This window comes from Nipponia nippon, unplaced genomic scaffold, assembly GCF_047370975.1.
Source record: "Nipponia nippon isolate SJK-2023a ecotype South Korea unplaced genomic scaffold, ASM4737097v1 scaffold_4, whole genome shotgun sequence".
NCBI lineage: Eukaryota > Metazoa > Chordata > Aves > Pelecaniformes > Threskiornithidae > Nipponia > Nipponia nippon.
This window is the reverse complement of record NW_028262358.1, coordinates 44380566-44400166: the sequence shown is the minus strand read 5'-3', so window position 1 is coordinate 44400166 and position 19601 is coordinate 44380566. Positions and strand designations below refer to the sequence as shown.

The 19601-nt window shown below is 37.4% G+C and overlaps 1 protein-coding gene across 4 annotated transcripts in view; it reads left to right on the top strand.

Annotated features, from left to right (window-relative positions):
- MAP3K21 (mitogen-activated protein kinase kinase kinase 21) overlaps nucleotides 1-19007 on the top strand; it is a 41558-nt gene extending 22551 nt beyond the window's left edge. The window contains exons 3-11 of one of the 4 annotated variants that reach the window (XM_087777031.1): nucleotides 1838-1986; nucleotides 2737-2912; nucleotides 7541-7781; nucleotides 10031-10153; nucleotides 12827-12943; nucleotides 13479-13629; nucleotides 14676-14770; nucleotides 16312-17097; nucleotides 18174-19007. In XM_087777031.1, coding sequence (XP_087633157.1) covers nucleotides 1838-1986; nucleotides 2737-2912; nucleotides 7541-7781; nucleotides 10031-10153; nucleotides 12827-12943; nucleotides 13479-13629; nucleotides 14676-14770; nucleotides 16312-17097; nucleotides 18174-18598 — 2263 coding nt within the window. In that variant the 3' untranslated portion in view covers nucleotides 18599-19007. Of the gene's footprint in view, nucleotides 1-1837; nucleotides 1987-2736; nucleotides 2913-7540; nucleotides 7782-10030; nucleotides 10154-12826; nucleotides 12968-13478; nucleotides 13630-14675; nucleotides 14771-16311; nucleotides 17098-18173 lie in introns of all 4 variants that reach the window. The other 3 variants (XM_087777032.1, XM_087777030.1, XM_087777033.1) reach the window with 3 other exon arrangements.
- Nucleotides 19008-19601: the final 594 nt, after the last annotated feature.

Below are 19601 nucleotides of genomic sequence, written 5' to 3'. Positions count from 1 at the left end.
CGCTTACTGAGAGAGCATGATGTTATTTTTACATTTTCTCTAAGGACACAGATGAGATGTAGTTCAGCAGAATTCCTCCATCACGCATAAAACGTGTATGTACCGCAGGCAGTGGTGTACTCATAATTGTCAGAAGTACCACTGATTTAAAACAAAATCCAAATTCATTATTTTGTCCTTCTTGGAGTATGCAAGCAAGTGCAGAGGTTAGACTGGAAAAAATCGGGAGGAAATTAAGAAGCCCAAGACTTTTCTTTTTTTATTGTTTTCTATTTTTTAGGAATAGACCATATTGCTCAGCTTTTGATTAACTGTTAACACTATAAATTCATTAGTTTTCTAAGATTTTATGATAGACAAAACTTCTTAGATAAACAGAATGTAGATAAAACACTGCTGATATTTGTGCTGATATTGTGTAGTTTGCTGTTTTATTATTTATTAAAGTGATGTTGTAGGTCTTGTATAATGCTGAATGACTTTTTCTCATTAAGGAGAGGGTGATAGAAAAACTTAACTAGTGTGTGGTGTTCTCCCTGTCACATCTGCTGTAGTTGAGGTGGTATTTGTAGTACTAAGGGGTACATAGCCCTTACCTCCCCAGTGCTGTATGCATTTCTCCTCATGTGAGAGACTTCAATCCAGTCCCGCAAAACTCGCGGGTAGTTTCTTCATACACCTGGAGAGAAAGGATAAGAACAATACTTTGTATTCTGTTTTTTTCCCATTGCCTGCTCACTTTACTATTCAAAAGCAGCAATAGGTTGTCCTTTTGTACCCTTGTTCTACAGATAGTGGCTCCCTGGTAGGAAGAGAAGGGGGGGAAAAAAAACAAACCAAAACAAACCCAGTCATAAAGTCCACTTTAGGCTTATGTTCTAAAAGGAGTAATTCCCGCTTCCACGAAAATGACTGTGAAAGCTATCCATTTCGATGGTGGTGGAGTAGGAGCTCTAGAGCAACAGCAGCGAGCGTGCTGTCCCAGCCCTTTGTAGGGGCTTGGATCATTTGAGCAAGCCATATAGAGCCAAAGAAGGTAAAAGCAACACCCAGCTCTTCTTCTAGAGTGAAGAGCATAGCAGAAATTCTTACGATTAATGTTGCTGCGATAGGAATTCCTATGATTCTTGATTTCTGTACCTGGCGCTGAGAAAAGATCTCTTCATGCCACCACCTTTCACTGGAGGCAATGTGGTTTGGTTTGGTTTGGTTTTTTTTCTAGTATGGAGAAATTAGTTGTGTGTGTGTAATAATTTCTCCATCTTGTTGCATCTTCTGTGAGAAGTGAAAAGTTAACAGGCCTTTATATAGCACACGAGAGATTAGAAATGCAAGCTTCCAAACAAAGCTGGGGCTTTTCTGGTGTTTTTTATTACTATTATGTTTTTTAAAAATTAGCGTGTACATCTGGGTAAATTGTTGTGAGGTGTTTGGAAAGAGGAACGGCCTGAATGCTCTTCTGAGGTTTTCTTTTCTTTTTTTTTTGTTTTGTTTTGGTTGGTTGATTTTTGGTGGGGGGAAGGCTGCTTGTTTTCCTGTTGTTCAGACTTCTGATTGTAAGTGAGATTTACATGCTACTAGCATTTCTAGAAAAGTGACTTCCGTCTACATTTTGAATAGGAGTGTGAGCCAGGCTGAGTCGCATCCAATTTGGTTAATCGCTATTAGCGGAAAGGTGCAAGATGGCTAAAGTAGAGCTGGCTCTTAGACGTTCACCTTTGACACGGGAAATCCTCGTGAATTTCAGTGCATGGTTGGACAGATACTTGTTTGTTCTTGAGTAAACAACGTGTCAGTATTCAGAAAATAACTGTCAAAAAAAAATTACCTTTTGTAGTTATGGAGTGTTGCTGTGGGAACTGCTTACAGGAGAAGTTCCTTACCGTGGCATTGATGGCCTTGCTGTGGCTTACGGAGTTGCTGTCAATAAGCTTACTTTGCCCATTCCATCCACCTGCCCTGAACCATTTGCAAAATTAATGAAAGGTATCTATGTTGTTTCTTCCTATGTATTTAAATAGTTATGTTTTGGGGGTATGTATCCTTCCTGTAATAGTTACGGGGTTGCAAAATACACACCTTGTATGATAATGTGCTGTGTACAAAGTATTTTGTTTTTCTTTACACAGCAATCTGGTGTTACAGACAAGTGAACGTGTTTCTGAGGAAGTCGTACAGTATTACCGTGTACTGCATAAGTTCTTCAGTAGTGACAGAGTACATTTTTTGCTCTGGTTTTACCGATTTCCTTTTACACTCAAATTGCATTACTTTTCATAAACTACAAGATATACTACAGATCAATACAAGATCAAGATTAAAATCCCAAGGGGAAGAACTGCAAATGCCATTTTTCTCATTATTTCTTTCTGAATGTTAAAAATGTTTTGGAAATACTTTTTGGAGAAATAAACATTGCTTGCTAATGGCTATTTACTTGTGTTTGATGAATTACTTTACCTTTTATATGTATCCCTTCTGTGCAGTACTGCTAGTTTTGCTATTTCAGATCCTAAAGATAGAGATAAAAAAAATTGACTATTAATACAAAAATAGTCTGCTGAGTATAGGTAGGTAGATGTCACTTCTGTAAATGGAAGAGGAATTAGGGAAGCCTTGCAGATAAAGGGAACACACTAGAACTTGAAGTACAGTAGCAAGTAACTTGAAATTCATGTAGTTCTTCAAAAAGTTCTGTGTATTACTAAAAACTGATGGGATTTTGATAAATTCTAGAATGCTGGGAGCAGGACCCTCATATCCGACCATCGTTTGCCTTAATTCTTGAACAGCTTACTGCCATTGAAGGGGCAGTTATGACTGAAATGCCTCAAGAGTCTTTCCATTCCATGCAAGACGACTGGAAATTGGAAATTCAGCAGATATTCAATGAATTGAGGACCAAGGAAAAAGTAAGTTGATTTTTCCAATTGCATGGCAGTGAAGGAAGGGTATGTGTGTATGTGCGTTTATGTGATACAGTAGTTTGAACTTTGGATTTGTGGCTTACCAATATAATACAAGAAACCTGATTTAGTAGTGGAGATACATTTGAGAGGATAAACTACTTGGAAAAGAGGATTTACTTGCTTATTAAAACATTATTGATTTAAGTTGTCTGTTCTTGTTGGTGGATGTACTATTCTTGAATTCCATTCATGTGTTTCTGGACAGTATTTTAAGATAACCCTGTAACTGCCTTGCAGCAAACTTACTTCAGAAAAAAGGTTTGAATACTGGTTCTCTCAAATTTCAGACAATGTTGCTTTTCCCCTTTCTTCCTTAATCAAACCAATAAACAGTTCTGTACGCTGAAACTATAGCTAGAGGTGAAATGTTAAGTTTGACAGGAAGCATAATGTTATTGTAGTAAGTGAGGGTTATCATATGAATGGATCACTCAAGAAGTACAAGCAGCTGAAAAAGAAACATATCCACACCTGTGTCCCCAAGGAAAACAGGTTGTAAATCTGCAAATGTGGCAGGTAGGTTCTTTTTAACGTGTGTTTTGGGTTTTTTTTTTCTTGGATATTTGAATGCATTACTTAACAAACAAGCCAGAGTTTGTTTACTCCTTAGCTAGTCTTTATAATCACTGCAAATTTTCAGCTGCTGCTGAACATTCTCCTCAGCTGTGGGAATGAAAAGCTTTTCATCCTGTTGTATGACTGTATCATGTGGCTTCTTTTCCAAAAATGGAATAGTGCTTTTATCTCTCTCCTTTCTGAACAGACTGACAATATTCATCTCTTTCAGTGTTGCAGTTTTGGAAATCTTCTTGCCAGATATTAATAAGATCAATTAGGTCAAACTTGTACTGATGAATCAGCAAATACAGTTTCTCTTGTTTATTATCCAGATTCCTGTCACTAATCTTTTTTCCATATTCTCATATCATGGTATGTTTGTGCTAAATGAGTGCTCACTGTTAATTCTTTGCCCTCTCTTGTAGTTACTTCAACTAGTTTTTAATCACCTGAGGTTTATATTTTCCTTTAGACAACTTGATAAAGATAACAGTTGGAATAGACCAGCTGTGCTCTTGGAGTCCCTGTTAGAAATGCTTCTAGTAGAAGCAGATTCCTTCTTTGCAGGTCTTTCTTGCAATATGATTATTGCCCAGTGTGTATTTGTTGTTATTTTTCATGAAGTGGTAATAGATGAGGAAGGGGAGAGAACTGAGATGCAGTGACTTGTGAAGAAATCTGTATAAAAGACGTAGTCAGTTTGACAAAAGCAAAGACTAAACTCTCATCGTGCAAGTCACTGTCAGTAGCCTTTGTCCCTCACTACTTCTCATCAAGTGTCACAAATGGCTGTTTGTGGACTATTGGCTGGTGATGGGTGTGACATTACAGATCTACTGTAGTATCAGCATAAGTGGTATCAGAATTTATTGATCACCACTAAGATTGCAGTATTGTCAATAATAATCTTACATACTTCCCATCTGCCTTTTCTTCCACTCTCTGCTTTTCCCTCTTCCATTTCAGTTCACAGAACGGGGTGAGTGTTGTCTGTGTAGTCTCTGCCCTGCCTGCAGTGGGCATACAGGTTGCTAGAGCTGGGCTGTGTGCCTCTGTAGGTGTCAGACCTCTTCCTTTCCAGGTGGGTTATAATCCTTCTACAGAGAGTAGAGACTTTCCTTTCTACTTTCTGTGGGGTCACCAGCCACTGCATTTACTTGCCACAACCTGCCATAGGGCATAACTCTCTTTTCTGCCGCCCCCCTCCCAGCAACAGCTCAACCAGCCATTTTCCCTTTTTTGCTCGGGGAGCGATTGTAACAGGCATTCCCATTCAGGTTTTGTTTATTTTTTTATTTTCTGGAGGCATTAGTCCAGTATGAGATTTCCTATTGAAGAAAAAGCTGACTAAATCAAGTTTAGGATTAAATCAGTCAGTACAAAGCTTTGGGAGAAGAATCCTATTTTGGTGTAGAAGTGAGTTAAGCTTAATTAGGGAGCGGAAAAGATAAAAGGAAATTTATTTCTTATATGCCAAAGTAAATGCATCTCCAAAGGCATCTGCCCTAATTAGGTAAAGCTGTTTAAGAATGAAAGCACATAAATTTGACTTAGACAAGGTTTTCATATGTGCAGGCTTATTTAATTTGGCATATTATCAATTTTGCTAAGAAGTACTAGGGAGAAAGTAATATCTATGAAGTATTTATATTATAATAATAATAATAATAATAATAAAACAAACAAAAAAACCCTGCATGGAGTCTCATGCCCTGTAAAAGAGGAACTTCTGTAGCTGGAGGAATTTCCTCAAGGGCTTGCTGTAAGTGAGCAATGGTGACGCCCACTCCAAGAGAAGATCACAATCTTCTTTTGACAAGCATTCTTGAGCAACTTAAATATAGCATTCTTTCCTAGCTTCCTTACAATGAGTGTTTTAATTGTAGAGTGGTGTAAAAACATTGCATAACTAATTGCACTAAGTCTGTTTTTAATTAGTTTATTTGGAAAAGAGTAAATACTTAATCTTTCAGTAAGGAAACACTATTACTTTTTGTAGACTGTCTACCTTTTCAATACGGGCCCTCAATTTTGGCCTGGTTACTGAGCTTTATGGAACCTGGATTTGAGGACAACAAGAGACGGATAATCAAGAGTGTCTCCTAATACATCTTTATTACAGTATTAATACAGTAATAAACATATTTTCTATTTAAACTCTAAAGTACCTTTATTCCAAATTTGAATTCATGCAGCTTCTGCTTCCAACTCTTGTTTTAGGTTGTCCAGTCTTGACTGAATGGGAGGAGGAGGAAAGTGAGAATTTGCAGCAATCTCTAAATTAAGTGATTAAATATCTTAAAAAACAAAACCCAAAACAAAAAAACAAAATCCAAAACCTTACTTGCTGGCATGAAGACAGGCTACTTTGAATTCCTTTTTTGCGAAACTGTCTATGTTAAGCAGAGGCGATTGGGGGAAAAAAAAAAATTGTGTTGAAACAAGCTCACTCAAAATTAGCAAACCATATGAAATTCGTCAATCATTTCAACTAAATTTGAAAGCAATGATAAGCAGTGTATGTATGCTATAGTTGTGAAGAAAAAACAAGTGTCCTTCTGAGGAACAGATACTTCTCACTGAACAAGTTTGCTTTAGCGCTGACCTATCTTTTGACATCTCTAGTCTTTTTGGCAAGAACAGAGAGGGTTTTTTCCCCTCATTTGAAAACAGCAAAGTAGTATAGTTCGGCAACTAATTTATTCAAGACAAAGCAGGAGTTAATAAGAGCAGAAAGTTTATTTTTTTGCTTTCACTGGCATACAACATTGCCGGGTGCTGATAAGCAGAAGTAGGCAGTCTGCTCTGGGGAAAAAGAAAAAAAAAAAAAAAAAAAAGCAAAACCAAAACAAAACCAAAAACCAACGCCCCCCAACACCACAAGTATAAGATTGTATAGTAACAACATGAATTAACTTTAAATAGGAATAAGATTCTTAAATATCCAGCACTTTTAGCATAGTTTAATTTCAAATGCTGGTTTTCTATTTTGAATTGAATTTCAATTTCTATCCAGGTAAAATTTACATAGTGATATGTAAAAATGAAAAAAATTATGTACTGAGAAACATACAGTACCAGTTACGTCGTAGGTTCTCCTTTTCCTGTAGTCTCTTTTATTAGCAGTACTGACTGCAACACTTCTGGCTAAGTCTGTTTCGGGTATAATATGCCCCATACTATGAAGGGAGGTGTACTTAAATTTCAGATATATTTTAAGATTTTGGAAGCGGAAGGTTAAGATAATTTTAAGATTGTAGGTTTACAGCTGTTTAGCCTTGGGGATTCATTCACCCTGAAAAATTAACTAGCTTCCTCACTAAACCTTCTCCAAAATAAAAAAGAATAACAACTATTCTATGGGATTGCTGGCTGGAGAGTCTTTGTGGTGTAATTCAGTGGTTAGTAGCTGTTTGATGTTATACAGATACCTGCTAGATTTTAATTAAGAAACAGCTGTCTTCTGTCTTATGACTTGGTTTATCCTATTACACTAATCCTCATTCAGTGTAATACTGATTGCTTTTCTAGATAGAAAAGCGCTACTTAATACGTGGCTGAAAAACAGGAAAGGTTAGAAAATTTAAGCTAAAGGCATTCATTTGTGTATTCGTCAGGTCATTGACTTTATGTTAGTGCATAGGAGCTGTCGGAGAGCAGCCCTCATGCTATGAAAGAGTCTCTGATGTGAAGTACTTTGAGCACATTTTCTGCTAGGCTGTAAGCTGATAATCTTTGATTGGATGTGTTGTCCCCATTGCCAGTGCTTACCTACTTTAGGTAAAGCGACTCAAGTTAAATGTTAAAAGGAAATCTGTATAATGCTTGATTGCATCCGGATACAGAATCTTGGCTTATGCAGAACGGAGGACTGTCAGAAGGTCGTATGTGCATGTTACGTGTATATAGTGCATCGTGAGAATAGATAAGGAAATACAACCTACGGTGCACTTTATATATCCTTTAATACAACCTTCACATTATGACTTAGTTTCACTTGTGTGAATCTTCAGGAGCTACGATCACGGGAAGAGGAGTTGACAAGAGCAGCCCTTCAGCAAAAATCTCAAGAAGAATTACTTAAGCGTCGTGAGCAACAGTTAGCAGAACGTGAGATCGATGTACTGGAGCGTGAGCTGAATATCATGATATTCCAGCTGAATCAAGAGAAACCCAATGTAAAGAAGAGGAAGGGCAAATTTAAAAGAAGCCGGTTAAAACTTAAAGATGGACACAGAATTAGTTTGCCTTCAGGTTTGCAATTTTTTTAAAGTTCACAATGTATGTTACGATTAAATATGCAAGCTTCAGTTCCATGGTTAATGTTTTCAGTATTGGCTACTATTTTAATTCAGTGCCAGATCCTTCTACCCTAATAGTGCAAAAGGATATAGTAAGAATTGTATGGCTTTTTTCCCCCCCCCCCCCTAATGAAACAACTTTCACATATCTTAATCTTGTGGAGTAGTCCTCACTTCAGCTGGAAGAATCTTTCACCTGATTCAGCTAGAAGTCTATTGTGTCTGGAGGGAAGGGTTACTAGCACGGGAGACAAATTATTTAAGACTGGTTTGAAGTTTAGATTTCTGCTATCGTTCTTTTTGTGCAGATAGAGAAGTACCTTTTTATCACATCCCAGAGCTTTCTAACATGATCAAATATTAGTGCCGTTTGCCCTGAACTTGCAAATACATAGTAGAAAAACAGCACTTCATAAAGGCTGGAGGTACACGTGTGGTAGGTCCAAATGGCATGCTTACTGCAGATGCAAAATACAACACAGCAGTTACAATATTTGGTGCCTTACTTCTTACAAGAAAACACTGTAATAGCAACAGAAGGTATTATTTCAGAATACAAATGTGGTATAATTTGAATGTTAGAGCATTTAATTTACCCATGCACGCATTAAAATGCCCCCTTTGCAAAGGAGGTGTGTTTGTAGTGAGCTGGGTTTTTTTAGTGTCAAGGACTGGTTTAGTGGTGCCTTTGTAATGTTGCCACGAGATGGCACTACGGAAACTCAAGGTTACACCAATGGTTGGAAAGCCTTCAAAAGTGGTAGCAGCATCCTGGTATTGATGGGCTTCCTTTCAGTGGCTTCCAGGTCAAGTCTGTCAGTTCATTACTAATGTAGTAAGAACATAATGCCACGCTAACACAGGTGTGAGCAAATCATAGCTGTCTGGTAGCTGGAAAGAGACAAGGAGGGCAGTAAAATTTAGAGTACTGTTTCAGCACTAGTGAAATAAGCTTATTTTTCCTCCTTTAAAAATAATAATAACAGTAAATAAAATAAATCATGCTACAGCCTCCCAGACAAGCGTGTTAGATTGGTTTATGCTGGATCACAAGCTTAAACTGAATATTTCATAGAATGATTTGGGTTGGAAGGGACCTTAAAGATCATCTGGTTCCAATGCCCCTGCCATGGGCAGGGACACCTTCCACTAGCCCAGGTTGCTCAAAGCCCCAGCCAACCTGGCCTTGAACACTTCCAGGGAGGGGCATCCAGAACTTCTCTGCGGAACCTGTTCCAGTGCTGCACCACCCTCATAGTGAAGAATTTCTTCCTTAGATCTAATCTACATCTACCCTCTTTCAGTTTAAAGCCATTACCCCTTGTCCTATCACTACAGGCCCTCGTAAAAAGTCCCTCTCCAGCTTTCTTGTAGGCCCCCTTCAGGACTGGAAGGCTGCTATAAGGTGTCCCCAGAGCCTTCTCTTCTCCAGGCTTATTTGGTCCTTTGTTTCCAGCTCTGCTCATATTTAACTTGAAACAGTGATAAAATAAATAGTTTTACTCAGAATACCACTTAGCTCTTTGTTGTCAAGAATCATCCAGATGAACTTGTCCTTGAGACAGTTCAATTGTAAGAATAGCATACAGTCTAACTGCATTGATGATGGGGATCAGAGAGGGGCATATTGTCAAATTTTATTTCATAAAATTTTTCCTACTTGCCATTATTTGTTGTTGTTCTTTTTTTTATTACATTGCTACAAATATTTGTAGTTCTATAGTTTGGTGTCTTGTTTTTCTGACATGTTGATAGACGTGACTTCTTTGTTAATGCTGCTTTTAATGTCATGTATGAATTACATGTTAAAAAAAATAAGGCAAATCTGATTGCCATGAATATTGATTGATTTGAGATGAAATATTGAGATTTTTCTTTCCCTCTGTGACAACCAGCAAGATTGAATAACAGCTTGTGATGTGCATGTGTCTCAGTTTGGGTCCGCTTGGACCCACCTGCTTTTTGTTGCAAACCTATCATATAGTGTCTGTGAAGGTGTGAAATCCTGCCTGTTTGACTCAATATCTAAATTGTTACATTAAGAGTCAGAGTTTGTCAGTGGTTTTAATATGAACATCTCTTACACTATCAAGTCTAATTCATTATATAGCTTTAATTGTTTTAAGAAGCACAGCAGTATAATCTCCTGGAGATTTTTTTTTTTGTTTAGAACATTGAAACTGATTTGTTTTGTTCTTATAGATTTCCAGCATAAAATAACAGTGCAGGCATCCCCCAATCTGGATAAGAGGAAGAGTTTAAACAGTAACAGCTCTAGTCCATCAAGTAGCCCCACAATAATTCCTCGTCTTCGAGCTATACAGTGTAAGTCTCCACCATTTCTATTTGTTCATCTGGTCAATAGAGACTGTTCCATATGTTCACTAAAACACTAGTAGTAGTATCAAATTCCAGAGAGATTTCTGTCTGGTTTCCAGGTCCCTTAACTTGTTCTAACATTTGCAACCTGTTCTTTGATGGGAGGGATAATCTTAGTAAAATGCTAACTAATTTTCAGTAATTCAAAATGATTATGAATGCTTTAAATCATATCTTTCCTTAATAACTTCAGGAACTCATTTGTAAACTGACCGGGATAAAACAATGAAGAATCAAAATTTATAATGGCAAAAGGTAAAGCATCATGTTTAGAATCCATGTAAGATGGAAAGCAAGTTTTTATTAGGTATTGGAGTTGATAAGGAAATGAGTTATAGACTATCCAAAAAAAGGTAGGGGGGGGGAAGAAAGATTCAGAGGATAAGGGAGTCATGTGAGATGGAAAGGCCTAAGAATCAGCCAGCAACCCAGCTTGCTTATGTCAGAAGAGAAGCAAGCTTTAAGCAAATACAAAAACAGAAGAAAATAAAGAAGAAAGTCTGCTTTAGGTTTTTTGAAAACAAGAGAAAGAAACAAAAATAAAATTGTGAGTATGCTTGTAGGCGTACGTTATTCCATGTATAATGATGACAAGAAGGGAAGGTGTGTTCATGCTCATCTAGTGGAGGTACCATGAATATGGAAGAAAACTGATCATATTTATATCTGATCATTCCCGCATTTATGTTTGGGAATGACATGTTCAGATAGAAAAAAATTCCTACAGGATTCATTGCTTGCATTTGTACTGTCTGATCTATCATGCAAAGTAGATTGTCTAATTGTCCATATTTAGCGTGGAATGCTACGTGAGATGAAAAAGCCTCAAGTTTCTCTCTCTATATGAAGTCAGTGGAACCTGTTCCAGCTGATGGCTTATGGATGGTGACTATTTTCTGTTGCAAGGGTAGTCACCTCTGAAGGAAATGACTTCAGAATCTGACTTTATCAGATGTAAATAAGGAGGAGGACAAATCAAAATGCATGGGGATTTTTTTTTTTCTGCATACTGTTCTGTAGCTAGTTTAATTTTTATTTTTTTTTCCCCCTCAACCTGACACTTGTTTAAAGTTTGGATAGAAACCAGATCTCTCATCTCCTTTGGAATACCTCTGCCTTCTGAAATACTTTTCATTATTAATGTCTAAAGGAGAAGTGGTGTCTTTTCTGGCAGTGACTTCATTATTTGTTTGAACTCTAACTGATACAGTTCCCTGGGTGAAGACCATTACTAGCCATATGTTGTGGATAAAGGAGAGAGGTGGACAAACCCTGTCTTACTTTTTGTAATGAAAATTTGAAATGGAAGGAAAATTACATAAAGTCTTTTTCAGAAGTTAACTGGCACAGTATCTGTGTTGATAATGGTTTCCCAACCTCAAACCATGTGGTGGCACTTTTTGGTTGGTTATTTTTTTACTGCAGAAAGGTAAGAAAGGTTTTTCTTAGTAAAATGTCATAATTACACATAAAGAAGACTGTCGTCTTTTCTCCTTGCTCTTTATGGAAATGCTTGGAAATGAAGCAAGTGTCAGGTATTGCCATGATTCTGAAAACCTGAGGTTTGCTTTTGGTTTGGTTTGGTTTGGTTTTTTTTTTTAAATACATAGCCTTGTGTAAGCTATAGCAATGCTATTCCTTGCATGTGTGTTAAGTGCCACTGGGGATTTTTCTTTTTTTTTTATTTGAGCAGGCATTTGTATTTGTAGGACTCGAACATACAGGACAACATACAGGCTCTCCTTTTAAAGAAGTACTCTTCTGTTTCTGAGTTTGGATCCCTAGGCTTTACCTAAAAGCTTATCAGATCTCTCAGGAGTATCTAGCTGAAACAGTTCAGCTTCCACACCCATCTGCACCTGTGCAAAATAAATTCTCTTTCCCACAATAATGTTTTATCTTGATTTAACTTCATAGTGTCTTTGTTTCAAGAAGACTTGCTCAAATACAGGTGATTTGAACAGGCATATCTAACCGTTTGGTTACTTGATTGCTTCACTTATCATGAGCAACACTAGCTTCTGAATCTAAAAGTTTTTTAAGTTAGAATAAAAATCTAGTTAATTTTATATCTTGTTATTAAAACAAATTCAGCTGATTTTGAAAGATGTTTTAACGGGAGGAGGAAGACAAGTAAGATACATATTCCCCAGGTCCTGGAATGTGGTTGAAAATGGGAGTGTAAAGAAGGCAAGTAGAGTGCCGTGCTATAGGGGAAGCTGTGCTGGCGAGAAGGTGTGCGGTGAGGCAGGAGGAGAGTGCTGTGCAGTGCAGGACTGGCAGAGGCACAGGCATGTAAATGCCACCTCATTTATCATGCCGTTATAACTGGCTAAGTTGTTTCTCTCTTAGGTCTCTCCATCATAGCTGTAAGCATGCTAAGTTGATAGCAAGTTACTTTTCCAGTTAGTCAGTTATATACAAAAATCTACTTGCCTGGCTCTGGTCCTAGAAAGAGGACCCTCTAAACCCTGCAGTAAAAACCCTCTATCAGAAGATGCTTAGTGCCTTTATAGATCTGGGCTTTATGACCCCAAGATAAAAATATAAGGGAAACAGTTCCATTTCTGAAATCAGCTTGACTAAGATGTCTACTACATTCTCTTAATTTTTCCTCAGTGATTCCCAAAACAGATACACACACAACTAATGGCCGAAGAAACAGTATATATGTGTACCAGCAAGATGTAGATATCACAAGTGAATATGAACTTCCCAGTGGGGTTATGAAAAAAGGCAAGATTTCATTATGTTTCAAAGGTGCTGGTTCTGTTTAATTTAACAGTTGAGACAGTGACAGACTAAGCATTTAATGAAGGTTAGACACTTCAAAAGTATAATTTGTTTTGATATAGTGAGAAAGAAAACGTTAATCGCTGTCACAATTGGAATATTCTGTTTCATTTGATACCAATTGTTCCAAAGCATATGTTTTCTTCATTGGAATTTAAGTGCTCAGTCTAACTCACTTGTCTGAATTACCTGAATATAAGGTTCTCAGTTAAAGGAAGCATGGAAAATGATTGTCTTGCTGCTTTATCTTTAATTTGGGTCTCTCGTCAGCTCATAAATTATTTTTCTTGCTTGCTCATCTTTTTGGATCAGTGCAGTTTGCGTGGTGGTTTTTGTAAAGGAAAAAAAATCTCAGATTTTGTCTGCTCCTCGTTGTGTTACTGTCAAAATGGTTTTGCAGTGGAGAAAATATTCTGTTCTGTCAAAATACTGTGGTTTTAGAAATACTATTGTTTGTGTTTTTAAATCCAATCTCTAGTAACTTCAGATGAAAGCAACAGAACTTGGGGAAGGAGCACAACTTATCACCAAGAAGAGTTTGAAGATGTGAAGAGAAGTTTTAAAAAGAGAGGTTGTACATGGGGACCAAGTTCAGTTCAAACAAAGGATCGTGCAGATTGTAAGGACAAGTATGTCTACTACATTTTGTTTGTTTGATAATACTAAGTGTTCTTGGTCGCTGAATCACTAACATAGGTAGTGAGTGAGAGAAGTTCTGCAGTCTCTAGTTACAGCTAAAACTCAGTCATACCTTTTAATTAATTTAGGAATTACATTAATAATGAGTAGCTCCCCCACATAGACTTGAGGATAAAATGCTTGCTTATCTTAAGGTTTTAGTGGCTCTTATCTAGTACCCTTTATCTCTGTTTTTTGAGACTTGAAACATACTGGGATGCTGAACTACTAATGCATACCAGACATTCATGGCCTGTCTATCTTTCATGCCCTTCCTCAGATTGACTTGAGGAACTGCAAGCATGGCCCCCAGTCGGCACTTCCGGTGTGATTAAGTAAGACTGACTGACTTTGCATACATGAAGCACAATTCACACCAGCAACATCATTTACGCTGTCAAACACAGGGTTCTGAAAATCAGTTGGATGCCTTCACATTCAGATTATGTTTTCTGATTCCTCAAAACTGGAGATTAGCAGTTTTTCTGAAGCAAGAGATCTTTTCCTTGTCTCTTCTAGTATACGTAATTATTTATAGCGCCTTTTTTTTTCTCTTGGTAGAGACATCCACTCATTTACCTGGGGCAGTAGTTGGTTCCACACCATCTATTGAAACTGGCTTTATGATATTTTTGTTTGTTTTAAAGTCACTATGTTTAAAAAAATTCCAATATTCACATTATTTCTTTGACACAGTGAAACTGTTGTCCAGATTTTCACCAACTTTGTAGTCAAGGCCCATTTTTCATCGGCTTTCTTTTTAGGCCTGCAATTTTCATCCTACAAGGAATACCTGGTATAAGGCATGTATCAATTTATAATCATATGACTCTGTGCTATTATATACATTTTTTTATTACCTTTGGAAAGCTTTACTGTTTTCAAGTTATGTAGTACGTTTATAGTTCATAAAGAAAGATGTTTTAGTAATTTTCTGTCAAAGTGTATATAAGCGTGGTATCCTATATATCCTATATAATAACTATTGTTATTTCAGAATAAGACCCCTTTCAGATGGCAGCAACCCTTGGTCAACCCTTTTAATGAAAAATCAGAAGGGTGTTCCCTTAGCGTCGTTATTTGTGGACCAAGGTAAGAGCTGTTTTTGAAAAAGTGGAAGTTGCCATATAATGACATTAAGTCTACCTCCAGTGTTATAAATTGTATTGCTTGAATTCCTCAAGGTTTATGCAGATTATTAGAAGAGTAGTCATGCTACATTTCATTTCCCTGTGCAAAAAACCTGCCTATAAAAAAATGCAACTGTTGACATCTTTACATATCCAGCATTAGCAGCTAAAAAAGATACATGGTATGTGAGCAGTACCACATAGAGATTGTTTTTTCCCCCACATTTTTGAGTTGCAGGCTGATTTGTATATGAGGTCTGCAGTCACCACTTTTTAGCTTCTTTTAAAAGGAAATATCTAAATCAGTAATTGTCTTGCCATTTAAATGATCGTTAATGACTTTTATTGTTAGTGGGCTCTGCATAGTTGTTTAAAAACCTGTAAGCCCTGATGTACTGCCAGATATTAGTTCCTTGTTTTTTAAATCAGACTTATTCTATCTGAGAAAATTAAGTTACCAGTATCAGGGAGAAAAACTGTGATATAACCTGGTGTCCATACCAGTGGCTAGATTTGTGCCAGTTGGAAGAGGAAATGCTCCTTGGAGCAAGAGCTCCTTGGACACCGCTTCCCCCCGCTAGGAAAAAGGCATTTTCATCTTTGTGTATACTGGTAGGGGCATAAATCAAGGCTTCACAAATAGTAAATTTATAGATTTATTAGCTTATTGCTAAACCCCTACATACAGGGAAGATTATACAAGTTTACATATTTGCATTTCAAATATTTTTGTGTTTATTCTGTAGCATTCAGTAGTTTGTAGTAGAATAGCACATGTAAATCAAATTATACCTTCCATTTTATTTGTCATTAGGTGAGAGATGTCTAATTTACTTTTTACTCCAGACCACCATGGCGTAATGAATTAGTTGGAAAAATTTCTAGTAACTCACTGGATTTTGGAGTGCAGCTTAATTGAAAGTGTTGTAAAGAATGTGTTTCAGATCTTATCTGGCAGTTTGTGTAAATTACTTCACTGTAATACATACACAGAAATATTTTCTGTGTTGTTTGAAAAGCACTATCAAAGTGTTGCAAATCCTCAAATATCACAGAAAATGCAAAGACAATATCTGCTCTTCAACTGTGTTGAGTGTGTAAAGGTTGGGAGACACATTATGCCTCTCTTAAAATAAAGGTAGGTCTTTCAGATGTGGAAAACATGATTTGTTTACAGTTAACTTATATATCAGGAAGATTGGTCTACAAGTTGCTTCTAATAGAGTTTGCTTTTGAGTTGCTAAAAAGGTGAAATTGTAGCAAAATGGTACTTCTGCTATTTTAAAGACTATCAAGAGAACATGAAGAGGTTTAGGTTTAAGATGTGTTTCTGAATCTTACAATATGAGTCTCGGAGCTTCTGACTGCATCTAAAAGGGGGCATACAGTATACCTCAAGATTAATACTTGTGCAGGTGAAAGGAAATAACGGTGTACATATGCAGACATGCAATAGCAAAATAGCCGAGTTGCAATCTTAAAGTATACTGTCATGTTTTATAGGTGTCTGTACTGATAAGAAACTTCTCCCTGAAGGTTTGGACAGTAAAAGACCAAAGCCAATTAAGTTGCCGAATCAGGCCTATATTAATCTACCTCTTTGGAAGGATGATCAGGGAGAGAATACAGTAGAACATGAGAGCTTTGAAGAAGGAACTTCTGCTAGTTCTACAAATAGTACTCCTCAAATGACACCTACAAACAGTCTGAGCAGGACACTGCAGAAAAAGAAGACTGATTCAGTGCTGTATGGGTGTGCTGTCCTCCTTGCCTCTGTTGCCCTGGGCTTAGATATCAGAGAGCTGAACAAATCGCAGGGTCCAGATGAACTCTTGCCTAAAGATGAGAAGAAGAAGCGTGATGGAATATTTCAGCGCGCTTCAAAGTTTCGCAGGAGTGCCAGCCCTACCAGACTGCAGTCCAAGAAAGAGGAAACAAGTATTCCATCCCTAAATCCAGCTGCAAATACTGTGAATCTTCTCTCGATGCCCTCCATTTCCACAAAATGCCTACTTCAGTCTGACAGTGAAGATGCGTTTGTAAGCACTGTGCTTGGTGACTGTGGTCCGTGTAGTTCCACTGGTGACTTTTCATCTGAAACTTCTGAAAGTAAGAGAGAACAGAGGATACAGCTGGCTCCTAACATGGTTTCTACACGATTAAGAAATCAGCCTTTTAATCTTCTTCTGAAACAAGAATCTCAAAATGTGCCAAATGATTCCCCAACAAAGTTAAGTGTGTTGGGTCACAGACGAACCTTATCAGATGGGAACAATTTTCAGACCACAGGTGGGTAGTTAAGAACTTAAAACGTAGGGGATTTTTAAGTATAGAAACAGAAAATGTAGGGAAACTAACCATTCATTTATGAGTTGCTAAGATTTTTGTTACACTGTTATGTGTTAGCTGAGCCACCATAACCATATGTGGGTAAGCCTATGTCTGAACCCTGAATAAACTACCTGCGCTTGGAATAGTATCCTCTTAGGAGTGTGGGTATGGAGATTTAAGGGGAAGAGATGGTTCATTTTAAGGCAATATCTATTTTTCTCACATATGGCAAAAATAGGTTTCCCTTGTCTTTTCATGTTGGTAAGAACCTGCTTTTTGTGAAATATACAATATTAGCATTATGGCTGAAATAAACTCAGACCGTGTCAGGTGCATGCATTATGTAGTTGTGGACTTCCTGAGACTGAGAGTGCACTTGTTTAATATAGTTTCACAGTCTGCATAGGTGAGTGACTGAGCATCGTTTTAGTACTGTATGTTTATTAACTTTGAGAAAAAAAAGTTTGGTAAGTTTTGATTTGCTTGCCTGACCTAGAAGTTATGTCACCTGTTCCACGAATCCTTAAGTTAAGCTGTTGGTAAAAATTTAAACTGAAAAAAAGGTCTTTAAATCTGTTTTCCGTGTAAATGGATAAGTTCATGATTAATGAGTTTTTGAAAAGAAGTTCTAAATTTCAATGCTGGTGTTCTATGGTGGCTTAAATGTAATATTCGTCATGGTTCTCTATGCATACATAATTACTCATAGTAACTGGATAGATTTGTGGGGCTTTATTCCAATATTAATATTAATCTAGTTACTGGGTGCTTAATTCTTTATCTCTATATCTCTCTTGTAGCAATGAAAAATAAATTGTTATGGCCTCTAGCAGAGAGTATAGATGCAAAAATGTTATCTGAGCACTGCTGGTCCCCTCTTAGGAGATTCCCCACAAATGTACCATCCTCTTAATTTTTGTGGTGGAAAAAAACCCACTAGTGTTTATGGCAACCCAGTTTTACAAATGGCAAAGAAAGCGAGAAGTCACATGGTTTAAATTGTCTTTTTTTGTTTGGCCTTTCTTTTCTCCTAGCTAACGGATTTGCTTCAACCAATGATGTCTCCACATCTCCAGTTCTATCAGTTACCAGAACTCTGCACTCTCTGTCCGTTCAACAAAGAAGTAGTCACAGTGGTGTTTCAACTGAAAAGCAAAGCGCTGTCAATATTATATCAAGGCCTCGACCTTCTTCTCTAAGAAGTAAAATTGATGCATGGCAAATTATTCCACGTGTTATTAAACCAAACTCTAAAGACTCTGAATATTTAGAGGGCAATGTGGATCCAGATGCTAACTTCTTGCCCGATACAGAGGAAAGAACTAACTGCCACATGCCCTCATTACTTGATATTGATGTGGAAGGTCAAAACAGAGACTGCACTGTGCCTTTATGTAGAATGAAGAGCAAAACTTGTCGGCCATCTATATATGAACTGGAGAGAGAGTTTCTGTCGTGAGTGCCTTTCAGTTTTAAAAATGTTTGCTTTTTAAAGGGGAACAAATATAAAATTCTTGTCCATCTAATGCTTTGTGCTGCTGTTTTCTGATGTACTGTGACAAATAGTACCAAAATTATTAAAATGGGCAGCTAATTAAGAAAGTGTGGTAGGTGCCTTTTTCAAATGTTCCTTGGAATCCCAGCTAGTAACTCTAAAAGCACAATGCTGCAAAATAGCATTCTAGGTGAACTTTATAAGCATGTTTTGAATGACTGAAATAACATGCCCATCTCCCTCTTCAGCGTCACAGAAGTTTTCTTTAGGTTTGAGGGGTTTTGCTAGAAATTCAACTTTTGCACATTTAAAAAATGAACGACATACAGTAAGGTTGTGTTCCATCAAGAAGAGTTTCGCCTGAGAAGTGGTTGTCTGCAGCTTGCCTCTGTGGCCTGTAGAATTTGGGGGGGGGGGGGGGGGCAGGGGGTTTAAGGTGCTGGTGCAGGAGGCTCTGTTCACTCCTCATTAAGTAGCTGGTTACTTTTTGGCATTTGATACTGAAATTGGTTAAGGACCAGCAGCTGAATTTGCAGTCTTTGCCCTTGGTTTTTGTGAGAACTGTGTGCATTAGTTTCTCCAGAAAGTTACACTGCTTGTATAAACACGTAGGTTTCAGCCACCATATTGATTTGAGAGGGTAAACTTTAGCATTGCGATTGGATTAAAGGTATTTGACATACTTTATAATGTGAAGCAACATTCCTTGTAGGGAAGGATACACTGGAACGTAAATATTTGTACTCTTAACCTTTTGAAGACTACAGTGTTTGCACTGAAAACAATATTCTTGGTTTGGGATTTTTTGTTTGTGGTGGAGGGGTTTGCCCCCTTTCTTGTTTTTTAAACTCTGGTGCACCTTATATTGAGGAAAGATGATGGGGTTTAAGGATGATTGGTTTTGGTTTTAAGTGAGCCAACAGTGCGTTTTACTGCACTCAAATTTTAAAACTCTAATAATTTAATA